This window comes from Entelurus aequoreus, linkage group LG18 (genome assembly GCF_033978785.1).
Source record: "Entelurus aequoreus isolate RoL-2023_Sb linkage group LG18, RoL_Eaeq_v1.1, whole genome shotgun sequence".
NCBI lineage: Eukaryota > Metazoa > Chordata > Actinopteri > Syngnathiformes > Syngnathidae > Entelurus > Entelurus aequoreus.
Genome location: NC_084748.1, coordinates 31,398,385 through 31,414,466, shown reverse-complemented (window position 1 = coordinate 31,414,466; position 16,082 = coordinate 31,398,385). Strand labels below are relative to the sequence as shown.

The 16,082-nt window shown below is 40.0% G+C and overlaps 1 protein-coding gene across 2 annotated transcripts in view; it reads right to left on the bottom strand.

The window, feature by feature from the left end:
- The window catches only part of LOC133634029 (ATPase family AAA domain-containing protein 5-like), a 25,394-nt gene extending 9,468 nt beyond the window's left edge, over nucleotides 1–15,926 (bottom strand). For both annotated transcript variants that reach the window (XM_062026953.1, XM_062026954.1), the window contains exons 1-12: nucleotides 15,385–15,926; nucleotides 11,567–11,782; nucleotides 11,401–11,497; nucleotides 11,224–11,324; nucleotides 7,926–8,065; nucleotides 7,678–7,846; nucleotides 4,519–4,748; nucleotides 4,348–4,441; nucleotides 4,188–4,252; nucleotides 3,945–4,116; nucleotides 3,766–3,866; nucleotides 2,592–2,711 (exon numbers count right to left, since the gene is read on the bottom strand). In XM_062026953.1, coding sequence (XP_061882937.1) covers nucleotides 2,592–2,711; nucleotides 3,766–3,866; nucleotides 3,945–4,116; nucleotides 4,188–4,252; nucleotides 4,348–4,441; nucleotides 4,519–4,748; nucleotides 7,678–7,846; nucleotides 7,926–8,065; nucleotides 11,224–11,324; nucleotides 11,401–11,497; nucleotides 11,567–11,782; nucleotides 15,385–15,574 — 1,695 coding nt within the window. In that variant the 5' untranslated portion in view covers nucleotides 15,575–15,926. The remainder of the gene's footprint in view (nucleotides 1–2,591; nucleotides 2,712–3,765; nucleotides 3,867–3,944; nucleotides 4,117–4,187; nucleotides 4,253–4,347; nucleotides 4,442–4,518; nucleotides 4,749–7,677; nucleotides 7,847–7,925; nucleotides 8,066–11,223; nucleotides 11,325–11,400; nucleotides 11,498–11,566; nucleotides 11,783–15,384) is intronic.
- Nucleotides 15,927–16,082: the final 156 nt, after the last annotated feature.

The window sequence follows — 16,082 nt, the reverse complement described above, 5'->3', positions numbered from 1 at the left end:
CTAGTTTCTCTTATTTTACTGTTCTATTTTTATTCTCCTTGTAATATTTTTCTATTTTGTTTCCATTTATACCCTTATTAGTTACTGTTTACTTTTTACTTCTTCTTCCTGAGGGAACTCTCCTGAAGGAATCAATAACGTTTTATCTGTCTATCTATCTATCTATAACTAACCCGAGCACAATTCATGACGTCATGCTCAATTTGCAGACAGTTATTTCCATTTAGTTTTATTCTCTATTTGTAATTCTACATGCACCAATGTCACATAGAAATTTGCTTTCTTTGTTATTTATTTACATTATTATTTCTGGTTTACTTGCTGTCTGTTTACTTAAGTTCTCATATTTTGGTCTGTCTTCCTTCTGATTAGAATTTCTTTAACGCTTCTCTACGTTTTGTTTTGACAATGGCGCTGAGTGGCTCTTATCTGTACTTCTTCAGACTCTATGTTTCACAGTTTGCACAGATGCCCTTAGATGTTTTAGAATATAAATTTAACTTTTATTTTATTGTGTGTTTATTCCTAAAAAAAAATTAAAATGTCAATGTATAATCAATTTATCTTTATCAAATTTAAATTCAATATTATTAATTTATTTGTTGTATAACTATTAATTCAAAGTTACAATGTGTCCTAATCTATGATGTTCGTGCGTGTGTGTTTTGTCTCAGCTCCACACAGGAACTGTATGGATCAGCAGAGCATCAAGGCTGTACCAAAAAAAAAGTATACTAAACATATAAATGAATGATGAAACAATGTTTCAATGTCCCACAATCCGTATTTATTTATTGATATTTAAATGTGTAATTTTCCATATATCTATTATTTTACTGGACTTAGCAAGCACCTACTACTAGCACACTCTACAGACCGAGAATAACTGTTCAACCACACTTAGTAATGCCAAGCTAGATGCTAACGTAGCCTTACTATGCCTCAGTAAGCAAACTTTTGCTAACCTAGCCCAATGCTATGCCAACCCAATGCTAACCTAGCTCAATGCTATGCCAACACAATGCTAACCCAGCTCAATGCTATGCTAACACAATGCTAACCCAGCTCAATGCTAACAGTGTCACTCCTCTTCGGCCCAATGCCTCGTACAGCTGACACTCACACAGCCTCGCCACTTCTGACACACTCTTATCTCAAAATGTCTCCCAGCTGAGACTCCTTTTTTTCTTTTTTTTTTTTTCTTTATATGCGTCACACAGTCACTCTCACAGAGAATTTACCAGCGAGCAAGAGCCTTTTTTCCCGTACTCAAAATCTCAGTGTGTAAAACAACTGTAATATCGCACAGTCACAATCACCAGTATAGTTAAAAACAAATTCAAATGACTGGAATTCGCTCGCAGCGCCAAAGAGGGGGAGCTTTCCTGCTTAGGCTGCTGCCTCCGCGATCCAACCTCTTGATAAGCGGAAGAAAATAATTATATGGATGGATCATTCACTCATGTGTTTTCTGTACATAACTTTGACTATTTTCTCACACGCACACACATTTTGGACAATTTCCCAACTTTTGCAAAAGAAGCGGGGATGCGAAAAAAGCGTGAGGGAACTCTCACAAAAGCGTGAGGGAGGTGAGGAGGAGAGGAGGAGGGGGTATGCTTGCCTTTCAGAAGAGGGGAATAACACAGATAAAACCTGCAGGTGCTACACAAATGTTATTACAATACGCAGATATATATATATAAATTTAAAAAACACACACACTTATCCCACAAACCACGCCCCCCTGGTCCGGACCAATATAAACAACTAATGCACACGTGCTTTTGTGGAATCGGCCGTCTCATTAACAAACACACGCAGGTCATTCTTACTCATATAACGGCGATTAACCCGTTTAGCGGAGCAAACCCTGCTTTTCCTTCCTGACCAACACGGATAACCAGCCTAAGGCGCTGTAGAATCACCAGGAATCACCCACCAATTCTACAGTACATTGTGTCTGGTCAGTCCATATAGTTTCACCAAGGCTCTACCATATGGGGCCCTTAACTCTATCCATCTATACTGCAGCAAATTTCCAAATTCATGACAACTTGGCTCAGTTGATCTCCTTTACCGGAGTCACTGAACGATCACCTTATATCAGGCTTTTTACCCGGCTGCAGTTTCCACATAGACAGATACGTAGGACCTTCATAGACGTCATAAATTTGTGTGGGCCAAATGTCACACCAGTTAGCCAACCTTGCCTTAAATTTCGCTGTGTCCAACTCCGGCTAACCTAATGTACTTGCAGAAAAAAGCATCCTCTGCCAACAACGACAGAGGATGAAGAGGTTAAAAGAAATTTTTCGTCTCACATCGTCTATGCTTCTACACTCCAAACCACCAAAATTCTATCAACAATCCCCTTTTGTTAAAAACAAGAGATCACAAGTTTTCAACAAACACACAGACAAATGATCACATATAAAACAACTCAATCCAACCATAATTTACCCCATTCCAGGTTGTTTTTGGAGAACCTGACTAAACCTATCTTTTATCAAAAATAGATTCAGCAATTAGTCTTATCGATCCGGCTCTCTCCAGGCAGAAAATGTTTACACTTTAAGCAAAACGCTTACCTTGTTATGCGCGCGTGCAGCACACTGTCTGCCTGACTGAGAGAGCGGGAGCGGCTGTCGACCTGTTGCTTCTAAACCATCCTGTTCGTGACGCCAATTTGTGTAGTGGATTGTCCGAAGCTTAAACAGGCAACAAAAGTAGTTTAGTACAACAAATTTATTTACCCATTATCAGAAGTGCAGGTTGAATTAAGTTGGCCGTGCAGACAGACCACATGTTACTCCGGAGTAAACAAGACACACACAAGCCAAAATCACAGTCCAGTTCCGGTGTTCTGCCATTTTTTATATGTCTCTTGTGCGTCATTGTTTGTTATCTAAATGCGTCAATGTCTTGTTGTTTTCCCTATCTGTTCCATAACAACTCGAATCCTTTAGACAGTCAACACATTCTGTAGACAGGTTGGCACGACTTAATATTCACTTTTGTCCCACAACTGGTCCATTCAATGGCACAAAATACAAAAGAATTGAAAATGAGCGGACATTCTTAAAAGACAAGAAATATAGGTCAAAAGGTCAGAAATTCTACGACACTATACAAAAATTATTGATAATATGACGCAAAGGTGTCTGCAACAGGAAGTAAACACACACACGTCCTGACATCACATAAACTGGATGTGCAACACGTTTTTGGCTTTATCATTTTTATACACTGTAAAGCCTTTACAAATTAGAACGAAAGTACATAAACTTAATTTAACCCTCAAATAAAGGAAATATGGCAATTAAGAAGTCAGAACAATTTTTAAAGTTTCTTCTGCCAAGAAATCATAGTGTGTGTCTATTTATTTTTTTCAATAGACCTTGGTTAAAACATTTCAGTGTGTTTACTTATTGAGCACATTCAACAATACCTTGAGAATTTAATACATGTACCGGTACTGATTAATAAAGTGTACTGACAGAAGTATTGGATATGAGGAGCAGCACTGCAATTTAAAGCAGCACTATCCTAGTATAGCCTAAGCTTTTTTTCCACCACAGCGCCATCTGTTGGATACAGCAGGTCACTGCGCTTCTAGGCTGCGATGCAAACACACCGTAAGAGCAAAAAGCTGATCACTCTTCAAGTTAAATTGGTTTCATGGTTATTGCATAATCTTGTTTTTAACATAATCAGTCAGAGAGGTTTCAATTACAACAATATTCCTAATGTTGTGTAATTTACCTTTAGAGGGTTCAGAAGATGTCTGACAGGGTGGAGACCCAACATGCTGGCAGTGCAGCCTGCACTACGGTAAATCCAGCGTTCCCCCTCTACATTAGTGCCTTAAAAGCACAAGCATAAACAATACAATTAGACGTTCAAAGGCTGAGTTTGAATAAAGTTGCGTGTGAGTGACGCACAGCATGGATGTTCCTCTGGGAGGCCTTTAACGCTGTTCACCCAGAACTGCAGCTGGAGGAGACAACGCCTGACGTCGCCCCTGGTGAGCATGTGGAGGCTTTGCACCTCGTCCAATTCCATTTTCACGCCCTCAGCCAAGCACACCAGCTGGAGGTAACTGCAGACGTGCATCTGTGGAAACAAATACTTCCAACTGTGAGAGTTGCTCGAGTCGCTGCAGGCGAGTAAAGCGAGCAACTCACAGCCGACGGTGTCTTGAAAACGACTTCTTCCAAGCTGCTGCTGAATCTCTTTCGAAAAGTCGGATCTGAGGATGATATGGGTAGACGGCCAGTTTGAAACACTGCAGTTTAAGCGACAGCATTAGGCCTGTTGGTAATGGAGGTCTAAATTTGTGTTTACCATTAGATGTAAGAACCACTGGTCTTTTAGTGGTCGCCATGAACATCTTGATGGCTGCCAGGAAGCCGACATCATCTTCAAATTGAACATCAACCTGCAGAGACAGAGTTCATGCACACCGCCAAAAGCTAACAAATGACATTTTCAAGCATGACTGTGATGAAGTTGGACCTCCTCGAAGAGAATCAGCGACATGGCTCCTTTTTTGATCTGTTGTACTGTTTGATGAGAGCCTGAAGGTGAATCCTCTAGTGTCTCAGACGGCGACAAACTACAGAGCTGATCTGCTTTGGCCTTCATCTTAAAGAAGTTTTTCAAAGAGACTGCAGCTGGACTTTCTTTTCTTGCACGTCTGAGGCGTCCACACTTTTGTCTCACCTTTTTGGGAGCCGACAATTTTCCTGTTAAAGACAAAAATGTTTGAAGGTTTATTATGTGTTTATTTTATTAAGATGTGTCCTCATTAGTTTCTACCAAAGCACATACTTAACACATACAGGACTCCGCAACAATTCTGACTTGAATTGAAAATGGCCCAACAAAATTCCATTTGTGGCTCGCAGATCGTTTTTTATTTTTATCGTTTCCATTATGCAGATTTACTCAAACTAGGGCAGCAAAATGTAATCGATGAATTTGATTATAAAGGAGCTTTGATTCATATTATGTTGCTTCGATTAATTGTCTAATGAGTGTAATTAATAAAAATTTATAAAATCCGAACCGCATGGAGTGCCCGGAACTTTAAATACGCTGACATACTTTCCGCACGGCCGCTCTAATAGAGCATGCATGAAGCCGACGTCATGTCTGTATGTGTGAGTTTTTATTTTTTATTAATGTGCACATACTAAAAGTGTTATTTCAATGTTGTTGCTGTGCATTTATCAGAAAAAAGAATAAAAGGTTATGAAAGTCAGGAAACTTTTCTATTTCAACTATTTTCCCCAAAAAAACACATTGACGCTATAAAGTGTGTTTTATCCAATTACTCGATTAATCGAACAAACTAATTAATAGATTAGTCAATTACTAAATCGATATCTGCAGCACAAAATCAAACATGGAATGCATTAAAATATATATCCCAAATCCACCCAAAATGGCACCTAGAAACAAACATACAGTAAAATGATGATTACCTAACTTTTTAACTGATGTGAAACAAAAATCTTGTTTTTAAAAAGATAAATGTGTCTTGTATATGGTCATAAAAGTGACATTGCAATAACTTACTACTGCATAACTTATTTATTGAACTGCATAACTATTGCGGTGGTATCCAAAGGAGGGTTTGCCTTATATTTAGGTCAAGACAGCATATGACCTTTTTTGGCCTCTAGGGCACAAATTCTGCCTAGCAACAAATGACTGCTAACTTGTGACACGAGCAGGGAAAAGAATGTGAGCTGTATGTTTGATTACAATCTAGTTGTGGTATTAGTTGAGTCTTTAATAGATAAATGACACATCTGTGTTGTTTAGTACGTTGTAGATCAAGGAAGGCCAACCCGTCGATCGCGATCAACCAGTCGATCTTTGGGACCCCACCAATAGAACGCAAAAATATTAGAAAAATAAATATGTATTAATATGACATCAGTGATACACCCACCCGAAGAATGACCAGCAGGCACGCATTTTAACCCCTCAACACGCCCGCACGCCTCGCCTCTCTATCACCAGCCTCTCATCCCGCTCCCCCCCTCCCCGAGCACGGCGGCGCACTTCACCCGCTCGTCTCGCAAAGGCGCATGGCATAAAGTGCACAAAAATCCTCCAGCTGCAACAATGCATTAAGGCTGACTGTTGCAACGCTCTGGAGATTTTCCAGCATTTAACATCAAACCACTCGTCTGCCTCACAATATGAAAGTCCTGGGTTCGATCCTGCGCTCGGGATCTTTCTGTATGGAGTTTGCATGTTCTACCCGTGACTGCGTGGGTTCCCTCCGGGTACTCCGGCGTCCTCCCACCTCCAAAGACATGCACCTGGGGATAGGTTGATTGGCAACACTAAATTGGCCCTAGTGTGTGAATGTGAGTGTGAATGTTGTCTGTCTATCTGTATTTGCCCTGCGATGAGGTGGCGACTTGTCCAGGGTGTACCCCGCCTTCCGCCCGATTGTAGCTGAGATAGGTTCCAGCACCTCCCGCGACCCCGAAAGGGATAAGCGGTAGAAAATGGATGGATGGAACTCTTCCCTCCACCACGACCATCATCGCTCGGAAGCTAACAAGCCAAATACAAGAGTCCGTGAACATTGCTCCAAAGTACGGATTTTGTGTTGATTTACATATACAAAAGTAAACATTGAAATGTGCAAAAGCAGTAATGTATGATAAAACAAGGAAGGACTTCCCCGTTTATCCCCTCTTTGACCCACAAGATAAACTCGCCAGGTGAAAAGCTGATTTTACTACTTCCGGCGCTGATGCAAGACAACCATGTGATCATATACCATTTGTGACCATGGGATGAACAAATATAGTACAGTGCTAAGACTATAGTGGCCATGAACAGTTAGCTTCTACAGCTGGGGTGCCCAAAGTGCGGCACAGGGGAATAATAACAACACAAAGCTTTATGTGTGTGTGTATATATATATATATTGTGGAGTCTCGGCTAGAAACCCCCGATCAGGTGAGAGTTCCCACAGGGCCAGCAGCCACAGTGATGGCAGAGCTCAACATAGCAGGAGGAGGCGGAGCCTGGGTAGTGTCATTGAGTGCAGGTATGTCCCAAATTTCCTCCACAATCAGCATGATTGTCAGCACCTGCCCACAGCACACCTGCTTTGAGTCAGGCAATCCAATTGTTGGCTATTTAAGCTCAGAGCTCTGTCTCACTGTATCGCTGGCTCTCCTCAGAGAAGGAACGCCTGCATCGGGCGGTAGGCTGAACTCCACTGGTCTCCTCCGTCAAACATTTACCATGTTTTGACAATCTGACTAACAGTCGTCTCTCTGTCTCCTTTGTAGTCAAACTAGCCCTGCATGTGAGGGCATAAAGAGCACTCCCATGTGCTATTGGAAATAAGTGGGTAAAGTGAACCTACTGTGTGATTTTGTTTTGAAAGCCCCGATTGGGAAGAAACTTTATTTTCCATTCAAGGGGAACGCCCCCTTGAATAAAAGTCGCCGAGTGCGTTTTGTACCTCCAACCCCTGCTTCTGTGCTGTTATATATAGTTGAAGCAGGGGTAAATCTTGACCAGACCAGGGATCTTGGGTTTGAAAAGGTTGGTTACCACGGTTGTAGATGGACACAAAATATTGTAGGAAATAAAAAAAATAAAAACCCAGTTTCTCTCTGAATTCCCAGATCTTACCTGCTAAAGTTTCCCTTTGAGAGCTGCTTCCTTTGCTGCTGTTGTTAAAGTAAGCTGGCTTCAGCAGGTCCTTCCCAGCTGTCTCCACCAGGTGCGACTGAGTCACCTCCTTCAGTTGACACAGAATCTGACGGCCGCAGCGCTGTGAGGACGAATTCACCTCAAACACCTGTGCGGTGAAATATTACGTTTAAATTCATTTTTGAATGAGTCGGGTAATGAGTCAAAACTTTTTTTAAAAGGGGGACCTTAAAGCCAAGCTCCCGAGCGCAAGCGTACACGGACGCAGTCTTGCCACTGCCTGAAGGCCCGGTTATGAGCATAGCGTTACACGGCGTAGGCTGCTCTGAGCCAGCCTCACCCTGGAAGTCACCGCAATCCCATGAATCTACAACAGGACATTTGGAATCAGCTGTGTCGTTGTGCAAACAAAATTAACAAATCTAACGCAAACATCAAATGATTAACCCTGTCAATAGCTTTTTCATTGGCTTTTAGGCAGTACAACAAGAGGGAGTGAAGATAGCAAAAAATGGGAGGAATATTTTAAAAAATCTATACCCGAAAGTAAATAGACTCACGGCTAAAATGGGAGTCCAGTTTTACCGTTCCTGTGAGGAGTTAACTTAATTTTACACTCATAAGAAATATGAATGTGTAAAATAAATACAGTACATGCAGTTCAAATCACTTTGTGCCAACTATGCCCAGTGTTGGGAGCGTTACAAAGTAATGACGACGTTACTAACATCGTTATTAGTTTCCAGTAACGTGTAATCTAATCACTACTTCAAACGTTACAAAGCAGGTACTGACAATGATTATGCACTGATGTCTGTGTCAATTATCTGGAGGCCGCTTCAATCGCCAAGTGTTCATTATTGCTAGCACAATTTGACAGAATACTAGATTGCTCCCAAACAAATGATGGCTACTCACTCAGGAAAACACTGCCTACTAGCATTTTGGTAGAAAATTGCAAGCCGTCAATATCGTAAAACATCTCAACAGCACATGCCACTACGGAGCTGAATCCGAATGTGTCCGCATATTTATACTTTTTTTTAAACAATCACTTTTCCAGTTAACTAATTATATTAATGAAGGTGTTATTTCCTTAATATTTGAAAAAAAAATTTCTATAAGTAATTTGCGCAGCTCTGATTAATGCCGTCATTAAAGTTAATAATAGTTAGTGTTTCATTGATTTTGCATCATGGTATCAAAAGTGGACAACCCATTTTTAAAAAATATTTCTTTAAAGTTTTGATCTGATTATTTGCTGTGAAAAATTTATTCTAAATGAAGGATGTCCTGATCAGGGTTTTATGCTGACGATTCCGATATTGATCGGGGGATACCAATACTGATACCGATCAAATGGAATAACTGTAAATTTTATAATTGATTTATGGCAGTGCTTCTCAATGTTTTTCTGTTAAGCCACTCCTAGGAAGAAGGAAATATTTTGCACCCACCCTCACTTCCACCGCGATTATAAATAGTTACATTTTTCTAAAAAATTGCTACAAGCACACCTCTGCATAACATTGTATCCTTGTTAACATTAAACAAAACACCGTAAGTCACGGTGAAGTCAAACTCTACATACGCTTCGTCTTATTCTAGTACGGCAAAAAAAACATGTTCCCCGAGGTCAAATAAAATAAAATTAATAAAACGGAAAGACTCCGCCTCCATGCGTGTGCCATGGCGGTTTCACATCCAGTGGAAAGCCGAGGCCCCATTAAAGACGTGCCTACAGAGGTGACGACAACGGAAGTGAAGCTGGAGAGACAATGCGTAACGCGGGAATCAGAAATAAATTTAAAAAATACTGCTGAAAATAAGCTAGGGTTAGGTTTTAGGATTTTGTTGGGGGTAGAGTTACGGTTAGAGTTCCAGACAACCAGCCGAGAAAGCAATATCTTCAACAACCGAAATCATAACAACTATAATGCCATCTTGGATCCCGTTACAAATCCAGTGTCCATTCTCGTGTTCATTGCCACTGTGGGCATGTCTTGAGACACGGTTCACTTCTGTTGTCGTCACCCCTGTGGGCGCAGCTTAGAGTGAGTGTGACTTTAAGTGTCTGCGCAACTTAGAGTATCTGCATCAAGACCCTTCTCTAAAAAGTTCCAATGGCAACTTCCAACTTTTTATTGTTTTTATACTCATTGCTTTCCAAAGAGCCCAAATAGCCAAGATACATTGAAAATGTAACAAGAGTCTGGGTTTTAGGAGGCTAAACTAGATCCTTATTCTGGTTCAGTACATACAATACTTTTATCAAAACTAAGTCAATAGCACACGATAACTGAACAGAATCCAAAACTACTATCTACTACTCATTTAAATAATTATTTTTTTACCCTCAAAATCCTTCTTTGTCCAGTTTGTAAACATTAACAAAAATGCCCAAAAATGATTTTTTTTAAATGTAAATATTTATCTATATCACTCTAAAATCTACAGTACATGGGAACAATCCACCCTTCCCATATGTGTACATGAGAACAATCCACCCTTCCCATATGTGTTGTGTATGCATGGTAGACAACCAACACACCAGCAGAGCACAACAATTGTGGTCCTCTTTCTAGTCTGAACTAATTACTGATAATCTACTTGTTAGTTTCCTGTTAATATCTGCTGTAACGTGTTTCTAGCTACACTTCTTAAAGTTTACTAAGTTTATTGTTTTTTTTAGCTAACTTAGCAATTAGCATACCAGCTCCTGGCTTATTCTTACTAACGTGTGACTCGTCCTCCAGTGATAACGGTACATGATAACAAAACATAACATACTACACTGCAAAAACTGAAATCTAAGTAAGATTAAATATCTCAAATAAGGGTGATATTTGCTTATTTTCTGTCTGATAAGATAAATCTTCTCATTAAGCAGATTTTATGTTAGTGTTTTACTTGTTTTAAGTGTTTTGGTCCTAAATTATCTCAGTAAGATAGAACAGCTTGTTGCTGAGATTTTATGACCTATATTGAGTAAAACATGCTTGAAACTAGAACATCAACTGTTGCAAAGTTGTGTCATTAACACTCACAAGTATAAAACTACTTCTTTAAAGTAATAATTTCTTATTTCAAGCATGAAAAAAAATCATGATGCCGGGCGCATATCATTATGTCAAGATAACTACTTAATTTAAGAATATTTTTCAACATATTGAGCAAAAACGTCTCCATTAATTTTTCTACCAAGAAAAGTGCACTTGTTATTAGTGAGAATATATTTATTTTAAGGTATTTTTGGGTTCATTGAGGTTAGCTAATTTTACTTGTTTTGGAAAGTCTTGACAAGCCAGATTTTCTTGTTCTATTGGCAGATAATTTTGCTTAGTTCAAGTAAAATACCCCTAACTTTGTATTTTTTTTTTCTTGTTTTTGAACACTGACTTTTTACAGTGTAAGAAATGCAGTTTATTTGCCGATCGATCAGTTTTGATGCATCCCTGTTCTAAAACAATCTGAGGTAAACTTTAGAAGTTCTAATATGAACAGAAATTTATTTTTGATTTCAACCTTCAGTGGAAACAGTCCCGCCGCTCTTTATGTTGGGTTTGATTTGTTCTGCCGGCCTCCTCTCATCGCAGTCAGCTCGTTGTTTCCATTTTTTCAACCAACTAACAAAATACGAGGAGCGTTATTTTCCACTCCTACAATAAATCTGGAGGGGTAGGTTCATGATGGTCGACCTACCTGTGCAACTTGTTTACTTGGAGAGAATTCCCGATCAGTTGACCAGCACACTGAGGACTGTACTTGTCCGTCCACAGCACATTGTCACAGCCAGTATCTACAGTAGACCACATGATATTTCATAGACGTAAACACTAACCATGGGATTTATCACAAATAGATGTACCGTTTTGGTTGACATCCCTTGGTTGGTTCATTTCTGCGTGACATGGTTTATGTTCAGCGACAACCTGCTGCTTGAGTTTTCGAGTGCGACTCAGTCTGCTCACTCTGGGCTCAGTCGTCTCCATGGCAACGCAACTTCCTACGGCAGTCACGTTCTTAGATCTCAGGCGTTTGGAGGCCTTCTCACAGCTCTCCAACTCTTGTTTCCTCTTCTCATCTGAATGTCGACAAATACAATTCAAATGGTTCTCTCCTTTCACGCTCACATTAAAGCAGACATTGCATTTTATCTTCTCAAAGGGAAATGCTTGGATAGAACTTACAAGCTGCGACACCGACGACTCTGAAGTATATCCTATAAAGTTTAATTTCTATTGTACCAAACCTTTAGGGTATTAGAAGTTGCAAACAAAAGTGAATCTAAAACATCTGGTTGTAATGTAATTGATATGAAAATCATTTTGAAAAAGTCATCAAGGGAATATCAGAACCATTAATGTACATAAGAAACTTATCATTTCAAACATGAAAATTCACAGACAAAATTAAGTAATAATTTAAGCTGAAATAATTCTGATAGGAGACAAACCGATTTACAAATTAAAGACCAGTTTCAATACTCCCACTATCCAATGTTATATATATATAAAAAAAAAGTTTAACAGCAGATTAGACAAATTCCTAAGGAAATATACTGTAAATGACTGTCAGCTTGCTAATATGGATACAGAGAAAATATCTCAACATCGATGGAACTATTTAAAATAACTGTAGGAATTGTTAGGGCAATAGATTGTAAACAATGTGCAGCTGCATTATTTATGGATACAGCGAGATGTAAATATAAATTGTTTCTTCACTGTCACACTACAAATAAATCGCTGCAACGTCCCAATTCAATTGTTCATGATACTGAGCCCGTCAATAGATTTGGTTTGTTCGTGAATGTCACAACTCTCTAGTCGTTTGATCAAATTTGATACCTTGGATGGGTCAAATGCAGAGGTTAATTTCACCACACATAGTGTGTGTGTGACTATCAATGGTACTTTAACTTAACTTAACATCTAACAATGCAGAACAAATTGATTTCAATAAACGACTAAGAGTCAACAGAAGAAACTTAATATCATAGAGTTTTTCAAATGTACTTTTTATCTCTTCCACAATGTTATTCCTCTCTCCTACAGCGTCTATTTAATTAATTATGCAAATGAGGCGATGACATCATCTAGTGACTTCGAACGAGTTTTAAGAAAGCCAATAGCTACTTTTCTTACTGAGGAGTTGGCAACACTACTCCTTTTTGGACATGTTGAAATGTCTAAGTCAGGGGCCATTTTCGACCCGCTGGCCATTTTTTAACGGCCCGCAGCACATTCTAAATATTACTATTAAAAAAAAAAAAAACTAAAAAAGTGGAATAAAAAAGCAAACAAATGAAATGTAACCAGAAAAAGTTGCAATGTTGACTAATAACATAAATCTGCAATGCAGGCTTATTCATTGCTCTAAAAATCCTAATGAATCAAAATCAGTGAATTATTGACCTAGATTAAATAAAAAATTCCACTTTGGAAATATTTTTTGGGGAAAATATTGCACATTTTGTGTGTTTGCCATAAAAAAAAACAATGTTTCCAATGATAAAAAGCGCATAAAACAAAAAATAAAAACATATAAGCGACAGAAGTCTGAATTTGCTCTTTATATATTATATTTTAGCATTGAAACTAGTAGAAAAAAAAACTGATTTACAGTATTTTTATTACTTATGAGTGATGCCCCTTTGGATCCCCAATAAAATGTATTACTTATGAGTGATGCCCCTTTGGATCCCCAATAAAATGTATTACTTATGAGTGATGCCCCTTTGAATCCCCAACAAAGTTAGTGGGACTTTTTTTTTTTTAAATATCATTGCTCAAAAAATAATATTGAATTAAAATCAAGGATGTTATGAATTATAGATCTATGTAAGGCTCCAATTACTCCACAGGAAATATTCCTCTTTGAAATTTTTGGGAGGGAAAATATTGCACATTTTGTTTTTGCCATAAAAAATAGGGTTTTGACAATATATACATATATATTTTTTTTTTTCCCCAAGATGGCGCCGCTGTTGTGGCTGCTGTTGGCAGGAGCTCTGTGCTCTTGTGTCATCCTCTTGTGTTCCTGGTGTTTCCCTCTTGTTTTCATGTGGGTTTTTTTTTTTTTGGCCTTTTGGTTTGGGACCCTTTGGGACTGTGTGACAAGAGGTGGCACTTTCGTGACTACTGCGGTGCTTTTTTGTGAACTTCTGGTTCTGCCTCCCGGGAGCCTTTTGGCCATGGAGACCAGCTGCTGGGTCTCTGCCGCACCAGAGTCCGTTTGGAGAGACTGGGCTAAGCGCCGGACGGACAAGCTTCACAGTGTCTTGGCTGAATGAGCAGGTATCAGACACCTCGGTCTCCTTGGACGTATCCTCGTTCATCCATGCACACTGGCCGAGAGTTGGTGGGCGACCGAGGGTGGAGTTGGCTCTCTTGGTTGCTTTGTTGGGTCTGCTCCTGTCTCTGGCCATGCTCCTCCCGCCCTAGCAGACGATGGTGTGGAACACCGCTGAGGCCACCACAGTGTATATGTTTCGTTTTTTTGTTGTTGTTGTTGTTTTACTTTTGTGGCTGTGTGTAAAAGTGTCTAGTTGCATCAGCTCTGCTCTTTTAATGTACTTTGCATTCTTTGATGTTTCTCCTTTTACACACATGATTATGTGTGCTATGGCTATGAGGTTTCCCCCCCCTCTGGCCTCAGTCTGGACCCCCTCTCCAGGGCCCAGGCTTAACCCACCCCTCCACGCCCTTACCATAATATGTTGCGTTAACATACCAGGCAGACATTTATGCGTCATATAACCTACACTTATTCAGCCTGTTGTTCACTATTCTTTATTTATTTTAAATTGCCTTTCGAATGTCTATTCTTGGTGTTGGGTTTTATCAAATAAATTTCCCCAAAAAATGCGACTTATACTCCAGTGCCACTTATATATGTTTTTTCCCTTCTTTATTATGCATTTTCGGCCGGTGCGACTTATACTCCGGTGCGACTTATACTCCGAAAAATACGGTACTAATAAAAGTTTCAATCAATCAATCAATCAATCAACATCCTTTTTTTAATATGACAGAGATCTTCTGGATCTCAGGACCAAATTTGAGACCAGCTCTAAAGGTTATAAAAAAATCTATATATTACATTGTATTGGTTTTAAGAATGAAACATATCAAAATGTTTTTCAGTGTGCAGCGCTCAGTGGGAAAAGTTTAAACATCCCAGGTCTAAGTGCATATGTGGTTGTTTATTGTGCTATACATTTTTAATAAGGTCCTGAGTAGTCCTGGGTTCAATCCCGGGCTCGGGATCTTTCTGTGTGGAGTTTGCATGTTCTCCCCGTGACTGCGTGGGTTCCCTCCGGGTACTCCGGCTTCCTCCCACCGCCAAAAACATGTACCTGGGGATAGGTTGATTGGCAACACTAAATTGGCCCTAGTGTGTAAATGTGAGTGTGAATGTTGTCTGTCTATCTATCTGTGTTGACCCTGCGGTGAGGTGGCGACTTGTCCAGGGTGTACCCCGCCTTCCGCCCGAATGCAGCTGAGATAGGCTCCAGCACCCCCGCAACCCCAAAAGGGACAAGCGGTAGAAAATGGATGGATGGATGGATTGTATTGAAGATAGTGTACACTGTAAAATACATTCCCAAGCCTAGTCAAACAATATGACTGTACTTACTTTTGGGAAACCTGCAAATGAATCAAACCACTTTAAAGCTGTTACCTGTTCGTCCATAATCTTCTAGCCTCTCCCTGGCTTTCCTCTGCAGGGTTGCGAACACAGTCTGCACCGGGAATGTGGGGCTGGACGCTTGGATGTCCATCAAACAACTGTGCAGAGATGATGAAGGTAAACATGCTAAGTTCTGCCTCACTCCTGTAACATCTTCACTGTGAGGAGGAGGGACGTCCATCACTGTTACTGACTAACGTTGTTGCGACTTTAACCTCGTCGTTCGTGCTCCTGTCACATTCGGTCAAGTATGCTTCTTCCTTTGACGGACATGCTAATACACTATTAGCCGATGTCGCGCCGACTAAAACTAACGACATAGGCTCGACTCTTTGACGTTGCTCTTCATGACCACACAAACTATTCCGGAGACTCCTTTTAGTTCGTTTCAGTTTGTTTGGCATTGCAAACAAAAAACAAAAAACAAAACGTCAACAGCTGTGATGAAGCAGTTTGAACATGGCGCCCTTGTGTTGTTGAACATACTGCTTCCGTCTTGTTGACGCTGTCACGCCAAATTTCTTCCCCCTACAAACCCCCCCCCCCCCCCCCCCCCCCTCATTCACTTCCGTGGTCATGTTTCCTCTTACGTCATTGACAGCGATCGATAGCACTTCGGCTTTGACTGCCCGTCGCTGGAAGGATACTTCGTCTTTGACAGCTGCTGGAATCTGAAGAAATCGATTATT